Source organism: Cebus imitator, unplaced genomic scaffold (assembly GCF_001604975.1).
Source record: "Cebus imitator isolate Cc_AM_T3 unplaced genomic scaffold, Cebus_imitator-1.0 Scaffold50, whole genome shotgun sequence".
Classification (NCBI taxonomy): Eukaryota; Metazoa; Chordata; class Mammalia; order Primates; family Cebidae; genus Cebus; species Cebus imitator.
In genome coordinates, this window is record NW_016107365.1 from 5,304,193 (window position 1) to 5,314,929 (window position 10,737).

The window sequence follows — 10,737 nt, forward strand, 5'->3', positions numbered from 1 at the left end:
TGTATAGATTTCTGTCATTTTATCACCTAAGTTCCCATTAACTCAATCAAGATACAGAATACTCATCTGTATTCTGTATCAACTCTTACAGCTTTTGTTGCTTACTGCTGAATGATACTCCAGAAAAATATTTACAGCAGGAATAATGCATAAGTGGACTATTCTTCCACTGTCAATCAATTACACAGCTGCTCACTGAAGTCTGAGGTAAAGTCTACTATTCAGAATACTCATCACCACAAAGATCTCCCTCGGGCCAGCCTTGACAGTCATACCCATCTCTCCATTCCTTCCCCAACCTTCCTTAACCCCTGGGAACCATTAATCTGTGTTATGGACTTTTTGATCCTTATTAATTAATGATAATTAATATTATCATTACACACATGCTTTTGTGTTCTGCCTTTTCTCTTCTCGTTAACATACTTCTTTTCATGAAGTAATACACAGACCAGTATAGTTCTTAATGAGATGGTTTTTATACCAACAAACTATGTTGTCTTTTTCTATTACATTTAGCACATTTTGCAAAAGAAAAATCCTTTTCTGAGAGTTATTTCTGTATAATATATTGCAAAAGATGGGCCAATCATATAAAAAGGTATTATCAACTCTTACAGCTTTTGTTGCTTACTGCTGAATGATACTCCAGAAAAATATTTACAGCAGGAATAATGCATAAGTGGACTATTCTTCCACTGTCAATCAATTACACAGCTGCTCACTGAAGTCTGAGGTAAAGTCTACTATTCAATTTGTGGTTCTTTATTAATGTTTCATATTTGTATTCTATTTTGTCAACTATCTATCCTCTTTATTTGCCAAAAATTGAAAGGGTATTAATACTTAAAATTTTTTGATAGTTCCTGATGAATAGTAAGCTTGTTTAATAATTACAGATACTTATCTAAGAATGTAAACATTTTCCCTGTTTGATTTCTTTTATTTTTTCAATGCACATACACTTTTTTTAAGTTATGGTTAAACCTGTCGTTCATTTCCTCTTGCTTCCACGACAAAACCAAAACAACCAGCTTTGGACAGCTGAGGCAGTTATATTCTTATAACATTTACTTATTTTGGCTTAATTTATTAAAACACCTGAAATTTCAGTGTGAAGTATTAATCTAAATTCATTTTTTCTCTAAACAGTTTTTTCCAAAGGCATTTATTTAGTACCGATCTCTTCCCAATATGTTATAGTTCATCTCTGATTCTCCATATAGCTGCCTCTAGCTACACGCAGTCACAGCTGTATACAGAACTGGGAAGAGAGTGGGCTTCAGGAGAGATGTCTCTGGGAAAATTAAAATGAGGGAGTATTGATATTTTTGGAAGACCCTATGGAAAATAGCATTCAGTGGGGTTTTGTAATCTCTTGGAGAGTTTGGAAATAATTCACTACAGTTGGATAAAAAACCAAAGATAAAAATGAAGCAATTAATTCTAAGAACAAACCATCATACTAGAAAGGAAATGTGGTCATAGTATACATTCATGGCTTACCTATATTAGTCATCATAAATGATTTAATCTGAAATTGGAATATCTATATCTAAATATTTACATCCAGGGAGGATGAGGAAAGTGAAGAGAGAGAGAAGGAATAAGGTGGTACCAGGAGGCCAAATCCTTTTATCTGTAATAAGTTAACAGATAATGTCTGAAATTAATAAATGTAGAAATGATATAAACATATTATTTAGGAAAAAACGGAAAACAGAAGAAACATCTCATAGGGAGAGGGATTTAGAGGACCGTTTCTCACTATAGTCCTTGTAAAAATGATTTGGCTTTTTAAGCCATAAACTTTTATGGATCATATAAATTTGATAAACTAAATCTCAGATTTAAAAATGTTTACAAAGTGTTTTTGTGGACTAAATTTATGTTTCTGGCCTGAGGGAAATTTTAACCCATTACTTACCAAAATAAGGGACAAAAAAGATTTTATAAACTCTTAAAGATGCTTAAATGCTATTTTAAAATAGAAAACTAATTGCTGGTAGGAATATTCATTGCCAAAATGTGGAAAATGAAGTACAATTGAGTTTATAACTTTCCTCCTGCACAATCAAGCCTAAAGAGTGTCTCCTCAGTAGCCGAGATTCTCATCTGAAGCTTCAGGTATGAATGAAAAACTAGAGAAGTCTGGACTGAAGAAAGTTAGAGTAGCGGGAAAAATACTCATAGATGATAAACTTCATTCAACCCAGCTCAGAATTGCTTTAGAATACCTTCAATAATTTGAAAATATATACTCCTGTCAATAAAATTACTTTATTTATTTTGAGATGGAGTCTCGCTCTGTCACTGGGTTGGAGTATAGTGACGCGATCTCAGCTCACTGAAACTTCTACCTCCCGGGTTCAAGCGATTCTCCTGCCTCGGGTCCCTAGCTGGGACTACAGGCATGTGCCACCATGCCCAGCTAATGGTTGCCCCATGTTGGCCAGGATAGTCTTGATCTCTTGACCTCGTGATCTGCCTGTGTCAGCCCCCCAAGTGCTGGGATTACAGGTGTGAGCCACAGCACCTGGTCATAAAATGCCCTTTAAAAGAAACGTCAATATACTCATTTGAATTAAACAGAAGTTGTCAAATGGTTTGTTATTTGTACTTGTTAGTAATACTTATGTAATGTATTAAAAATTGTATAAATTGAAAAAGTTGTTTTGAAAATGCATAAGGACATTTTACAAAGAATTCATAAAGATAAGTTAGAAAAAAGCTGCTACTAAATTAGGGGGAGGAAAGAAAAACCTAGAAGGATTCTATAATCAGATTGTTTGGAAAGTTTTGTTAGGTTCATGCTTTACAGAAACTGAAACTAGAAATCATAGAAAATATATTGGGTGTGGTTTATATTTAAAAAGATGACAATTACAATCTTTGAACCCACATCCAGTTTGGCTCCACATTAAAAACTAGCAAACTGATATTTATGATTTAGGATAAAATAATGTATTAGGTATGTATCATTCTCTGCTTTAACATACATTTTAAATTAAATGACCACTTGCTGATACCAATAATGTTAGAGTTCATTAAGTTTATCAGCTTAGCTGACTTTAAAAAATACTATAAAAATAAAAATTCTAGCATTTTTAGCCATATCAACATAAGCAACAAAATGGAAAGGAATAAGAAAAACAGGAAATGACATAAAAAAGAGTATTATATCTTAATGTTTGACAAGAGACAGTACAGATTACTGATTAAAAGTAAGAGGTCTAAATCAGATTGTCAAAGTCTATCTACCAACTCAGTTACTAATTGTGTGCATAGGCAAGTTGCATACTTCCTAAGCCTCAATTTCCTCAATTATAAAATGGAGAAAGCAGGATCAACTCCCTAATGATAGCCTTTCACTTTCTATTCGAATGAAGGGGAAAGTTAGAAGATAAACTTCACTAAAGGCCTTTACCAAATAGCTTTAAAATTCAACAAAAAATATTTCCCCTCAATTGTTCCAATTGGAGTTAGAAAAAGAATAAAATGCCATCTACTGTTCAACTTTATGAACTGCAATATACTTGCTTGTATTAACTGTCTAGCCTTTTTTGAAAAATGGTTTCCACCATGAAATCCTGATATTGTCTTTAACATACTGAGGATGCCTGCATTAAAGAAAACCATTTTAAATATGAAGATATTATTTTACTAGCATGGTAATCTTCCTTTCTCCAGTTGTTTGATTGCTAATTATCTGTACTTTCTGTACCTATCTCCTGTTAGCTACTGGAAATATCAAGAAAACCTGAAAAAAAAAAAAAAAAACCTTGATTGTTCATAGGAAGCCTCTGTGATTAAAATAAAAAGAAAGATAACCAAGCCAGGATTGCAAATCTCTCTCTTCTTTTCCTATTCCCAACAATGACGGTTTCACAGTAAGTTAGCCAATTATTGGATGTGTTCCTACTTTTGTTATCAAGGTTCTTTTAAAAACAAAAAGACATATTTGAGGCCAATCTGAGTATTTTAATTATATAAGGAAGGAAGGAAGAAAACTAAGATTATACTTAGAGATAGATTTAATTGTGATTCTCTTTTCTTCCTGGCCCTAAAAGCCACTTACTTATGTGAATGAAATAGAGTGTGTATCTGCTTTTGAAGAAGTGGATATAGTGGGGTGGGACAGATGTAGAAGGGCTGTCTACAAAATATTATGGTTTTAAGGTTTCAAAAACTTCAACATTATCTCCAATGACCAGATTATTAAAAAAATTAGCAATAAAAAGGGTGCTAAGCAAACTTATTCATTCAGTTCTTTCCATACATATTCAGGTTTACATATAAATGCAGATGTACCCATGTAGTGTATTTTAGGAAGAGAATTTTGAAAAATCTCTCTCTGCATGTGTTATCTGCATATGCAAGATGAATAAGAAACCAGAACATGAACACGAGTGAGTGTTTAAATGAGGCCATCTGTACAGGATCACACTTCAAAATGTGTAATAATGGAAAATAAACACAGCTGAAAATATGTCACAGTTGAATTTCAGTGTCTTTTTTTCGGGCGGGGGGTGAGGGATGGGAGTCTTGCTCTCTCACCCAGGCTAGAGTGCAGTGGCATGATCTTGGCTCATTGTAACCTCCGCCTCCCGGGTTCAAGCGATTCTTCTGCCTCAGCCTCCCAAGTAGCTGGGACTATAGGCGCATGGCACCATGCCAGGCTAATTTTTTTGTATTTTTGTATAGATAGGGTTTCACCATGTTGGCCAGGCTGGTCTTGATTCTCCTGCCTCAGCCTCCCTAGCTGGGACTACAGGTATGTGCCACCATGCCCAGCTTGTGATTCACCTGCCTTGGCTTCCCAAAGTGCTAGGATTATAGGTGTAAGCCACTGCGCCTGGCCAGTGTCTTATTTCTAAGTCAAAACTCTCCCACACAAATTTCTCTTAGCCGTGTGCTAGATATTTTTCAACCTCTTTGTGTCAGTAATTGATTAATAATTGATTTCAATGTATTTTCCTCCAGTAATTGTTGAATAACTGATTTCAACGTATTTCTCCCCAAAGTTAGAGCTCTTGAAAGGTAGAAATTCAAATCTTCTAGGATGCTAAAGATGACCACTTGTCTGTCTCAATACCTCCTTTGGCTACAGACAGCTGTCCAGAGCATGGCACCTTCTGATGGCCTGCCAAGGGAACTTTAAGACCTAAAACTTATTCTGCCTCTTCTTTCCTCTCATGTAAGTGGTTAGGAGTTGGGGAGAAGAGGAAGACAAGCAAATCAGAATCATCTCAGGAACTTTATAAAACTATACATGCCTTTATGCCAGATCCACACCACAGCATGGAAGAAGTTCATAGTGTTTTTTTGGGCAGGGGAGGGGGAAAAACCTCTGCACAGGTGAGTCTGATAAGCTTGGCTTGCATCCATACTCCACCCTTATGTGAGAAATATGATTTCTAGAATACAAGTTTAACAACAGGAGGCTAAGGAGTTAGAGCCACAGTGTGTTTCATCTGAAACTCTAGTTTAAAAAAAAAAAAAATTTAGAGACAGGGTCTCGTTCGTTGCCTAGGCTGGAGTGTAGTGGTACAATCATAATTTGTAGTAACCTTGAACTCTTGGGCTCAAGTGATCCTCCTGCCTCAGCCTCCTGAGTAGCTGGGACTACAAATTCATGGCATCACACCTAATTTTCTACTTTTTTGTAAAGATAGGGTCTCACTATGTTGCCCAACCTGTTCTCAAACTTCTGGCCTCAGGCAAACTTTTCACCCAGCCTCCCAAAGTGCTGGGATTATAGGTGTAAGCCACCATATCCAGGCTCTTACCATATTAATAGCTTGATCAATTTCACTTCAGGCAAATTCTTACACAAATCTTCCATCCCCATTCAACACTATCCTCTTGGCACTTCTCTAATAGAAGCTCACAGATTCTAGGAAAAACGATTTCTATCTCCATTCCAATTACGAATTAGAAATTAAAACTCAATCAAGATGTAGTCACTATAGAGCAGTGTTAGTGATATATTTGCATTCAGGAAAAAGGTTAGCTGAATTGAAAATATAAAATTAAATAAACATTAAAGTCCCATGCCTATGAAAACACCCACTAGTGTTCTTCAAACTTAAAGTCTGTCATCAGTTCTTTCTCAAATTAAATCTACTTTTCCTATATAATTTTTGAAAAATATAAAAATGTTCTTTGTCTTAATTATCACTACTATGATAGCACTTTTAGGTATTTTCATTACAATTTAATGTTCTAGTCACTTTGTATATTAAATATTTTCTGTGACTTTGCCTAAACACCACACAGATTTTTTTTTCCCTCCATAGGAAACTATTTTATGAGTTCAAAATATTCAATTTACAAACAAGCTTTTGAGCCCTTTTCATAGGTGGGACCTGTATAAACTGTACTAACCATTTCTTCTGATGCAGCAGTAGCTGCAGATCCTGCACCAAGAACAGAAACAGGAACGTGAACAGAAGATGCGGAAGCAGCCCTGGTAGCAGTCATCGAAGCGGCACAGGGAACGGCTTTTGCGCTGGCTCCTCCCACCGCAGCTTGTGGGGACGGCAGCAGTGGTGATGTAACCGGTAATGGGATCGGAGGAGCTGAAGGATCCATATGAGCAGAATGTTCTTTTCCTTGAACACCAGGACCATATTCTTCATTTTTATTATTTGTGGAGTCTATCCCTATAAATCACAAATTAATTCCATTCAAATTATTCCAGGTTAGGACTACTATTATCCTCCAAACAATGAAAATACATACTGGCTAAAGTTTGGTCCTAACAAAAATTTAGATATTTCTTTATAGTACATTAGATACAATGTTTAGTTAATACAGTTTGTCAGTATTAACTGGTTAATGTCAGCACTAACCATTAAAAACTTCAGACTACTTCCTTCCACATGTTAGTACATACACTGTACTCACCGTTTCATTCTTTTATATAAAAGATGAAAATAAATTACGTACTCAGCTGGGACTCTAGCTAACACAACTGTCACAAAAATATGGTCACAGTGAGCCTAGAGATCTAGGTCCTTTTGTATTAGTTCATACAAACATCCTGATAAAAGGCCAAAATGGCCTGGAATAGACCTTTAGAACCACTTTCTGATATCACTGTACTCCCTCATGTTCATGAATTGCGCCTATCCTAAAAATTTGTTTTTGTTCTTGAGTTGTCAGAAAACAAAAACAAATCAATAAAACTAAAATCTTTACTTTTTACATTGTAAAAGAAATGGGTTCTTGCAGATAAATTATATAAATCATAAATCAAGAGCATATTTGTGCACTAACTGATTTGTAGTGACACCCTAATTAGTAACCTTCCTTCAAAACTGAACCTTAATCTTGATCTAAGGAGCCAATAATGTCAAATTCCAGAGGCAAGTACAAAGGGTTTCTTCCAATTTTAGATGTTTTCTTTCTAGAATTACAATTTGGTTAGTTTCTGCTTAAGACTGTATCTGTGTGGTACCAAACAGCATGGTGAGGGTTTAGAAATTCAGTCAATGAGCTGTTTCAGAACGTCTGAACAGAGGGCATTATGTAAGTCCTATGTTTAAACGGTTTTCTATGCAGTTTTCTTTCCATCCAGAGATTTGGACTTCTGCATAAGTCTTTACCTTAGACTATCTGTATAGAAAATTTGTAGAGTAATAGTTACCTTAAGAAGTTTAACAATGATTACAGTGCCTACCTATATCCTCTGAACTGAACTCCTCTGATGAAAGGGACTAATTCAATATAAAATATATTGCAGCACTGTTTACAATAGCAAAGACCTGGAACCAACCCAAATGCCCATTGATGACAGACTGGACAGGGAAAATGTGGCACATATACACCATGGAATATTATGCAGCCATCAAAAACGATGAGTTCGTGTCCTTTGTAGGGGCATGGATGAACCTGGAAACCATCATTCTCAGCAAACTGACACAAGAGCAGAAAATCAAACACCGCATGTTCTCACTCATAGGTGGGTGTTGAACAATGAGAACACATGGACACAGAGAGGGGAGCACTACACACTGGGGTCTGTTGGGGGGAAATAGGGGAGGGACAGCGGGGCGTGGGGAGTTGGGGAGAGATAGCATGGGCAGAAATGCCAGACATAGGTGATAGGGAGGAAGGCAGCAAATCACACTGCCATGTGTGTACCTATGCAACAATCTTGCATGTTCTTCACATATACCCCAAAACGTAAAATGCAATTAAAAAAAAAAAAGAATTGCAAAAAAAAAAGAAATACTTTCAACTTGAAAACAAAACAGACATTGAGTTTTGACATGTTTTGATAGAGATTCTGAGTGTCTATCTTTAGATGGTGGCAGACATTAAGAGATGTAGAAACAGTACGAAGGTCAGGTCTGGCCATGGGATATTTTGGAAGAGAAGCAGGTGACCAACTCTTGCTATTATGGGCTGATTTATGCAGTTCCTCTTTATCAGATAACTCAAGTTTAATAATTAATCTCATTTTAGCTGGGGTAAATTTTTTAGTTGTCAAGTATTTTTTTTTACTGTGCCTAAAATTGCTTTTAAAATTGGCAGACATCATTTTAAGGACATTTTTATTGTCACGTTCTAACTTCTTCATTAAAAACCTCTAATTTATGGTAAGATTTACGATGCTGCACAACATAAGAGGCACTACAAATTACAGACATCAAAGAATAGGGACAAATCAAAAACCAAATATTTAGTTTGCTTTAACAAGACAGGTGCATTAGGAACTTTGCATTATTAAAAACCGCATTATAAAAAACAATTGTTTTAATAGAAGTGGGCCAGAATTAATTTTTTTCTTATGAGAATTTAAAAAAATAGGTGTCATTAAAATGTCATAAAACCTAAATATCACAAAGGAGATCTGCCGAATTATACTGAACTTTTGCTTTTGGTAGCTCTATCAACATTATTGCTAATGCACGTTTTACTATTCTTGTCATCTTTCTCATCATTTTAAAAGTAACAGGAACAAAACAAATCATGTTGTGTAATTAGCAGAAGGCATTTTCTTCAAATCCTGTTATGGATATCGGCCTTAGGAGACACAGCTGCATTTCAATTTAAATTTTAAGATGGTAAATTTATTAAGGTGAGAAACACTCTCCTAAGTCAATTCAAAATCTTCTTAAGTAGGTTATAAGAAACAGGTTTCTTGTAATTTAATGTAAGAAGTTCTAATAAGAATTTGTCACTTTACTTGGGAAACCCATTATTTCTTCCAAGTAAACAATTAAATTTCTCAATTTGCAACATACAACTTGCTAATACTTAGAAAAGAAACAAACTATTCTATCATTGAAGGTGGTGAGTTGGTTTTCAACATTGATACTCAAATAAATTACCATTTACTGAAGAAATCAAGTACTCATCTAGGCATTAGCAAGATAAACTATTCAGCCTTGAGATTCCATGATTTAAATTAAATATGGACCACACAGCACAACCACTTCATATAGAAAGCAATTTACCTAAACTTACTACTATCCACACAACATGCATGCTTTAAATAATAAATGTTTGTTGATGTTTTAAAATAAGGGCATCACAAGAGCAAGAAGTTATTCATTGGATTGAAATCATGTTAATAATTTACAAAATCTTGAGAGGTTGACTTGAATTAAAACTACGATAATTATATCATGACTATCATCTTACATGTTAAAGTGGATTTTGTCTTTCAAAGTGCTTTCAGATGTTTTACTGCATCCCACAAGAAGCCCCTAGGAAGCAGGTAAGGAAGGTTTATGTTACCTCCTTTGCTCAGAGAAGAAATCTAAGGCCCAGTGAAGAAAATTGGCCCCTTGGGAAATTGGTGGTAAAGGGTTCTAGTTATGGGCTTTTCTGCGCCATGCTGACCAAACTACTACATAAACCACTCCTATGTCAGGCAATATGTGGATTAAAAAATAAAATGAAATTAATTCTATAGATAGGCCTATATTTATGTTTGCTGCATTGAGTTTGAGGCCTCCCTTCAACCCGAAGACTAGGAATTTTAAAAATAAGAAACCATGACTAGATAACAAATATTACCAAAATAGTCCAAGAAATTTGGCTACTTAGGAAAAGACAAAATTAGAAATTTTGGGACATTACAATTCTTAGTTAAAAGAGCCTTAAAATCATGTTGCACATTAAAATATTACTTTAACATTTAGCTTAAATACTTAGGAGTGACAGTTTATTTGATCAGCCCTAAGATACCATAAGTAAACATGACTGAGCTGATTTTCATGGCAGATTTAAGGCTGGATATGACACCATGGAACTAAGAATATCAGCACCTGGATGAAACATATTTACTTCAGATTATTAGTACTGCAGAACATACCAGTCAACAAAATCTCCTCAAATCCTTTCTCGAAAGTAGGCAGAGAATCTTCAATGAAATACTAACCTGTATCATTTCTGTTCTGAAATATAGTCATGGCTTCAAGATTTAATGCACATACACCCCTCATGAAAGCTTTTTTCATGGAATCTTCAAAGTGCTCTTTTTCATGTTGCATTTTTTGAATCTCAGCTTTTGCATTTTCCAAAGCTCCGGATAACTACAATACAAATTTTAAAAAACAAAACAACTTGAGATACAAGGAAGAATACTGTCAAAAAAATAGATACATACTCTGAGATTATTCGCATGTGAAATATTAAAAAGTCTGCCACTTACCACTTCCGCTATGTTCAATCTATTTTAAAAGGTATATCCTTGCTGTACTTTATTCAGTTATAGCCAAA

General features: G+C 35.1%; 1 protein-coding gene across 3 annotated transcripts in view; it reads right to left on the reverse strand.

Moving 5' to 3' along the window:
* POC5 (POC5 centriolar protein) overlaps positions 1 to 10,737 on the reverse strand; it is a 39,352-nt gene that overhangs the window by 4,359 nt on the left and 24,256 nt on the right. For all 3 annotated transcript variants that reach the window (XM_017527672.2, XM_017527671.2, XM_017527674.2), the window contains 2 exons: positions 10,397 to 10,550; positions 6,388 to 6,665 (listed from right to left, as the gene is read on the reverse strand). In XM_017527672.2, coding sequence (XP_017383161.1) covers positions 6,388 to 6,665; positions 10,397 to 10,550 — 432 coding nt within the window. The remainder of the gene's footprint in view (positions 1 to 6,387; positions 6,666 to 10,396; positions 10,551 to 10,737) is intronic.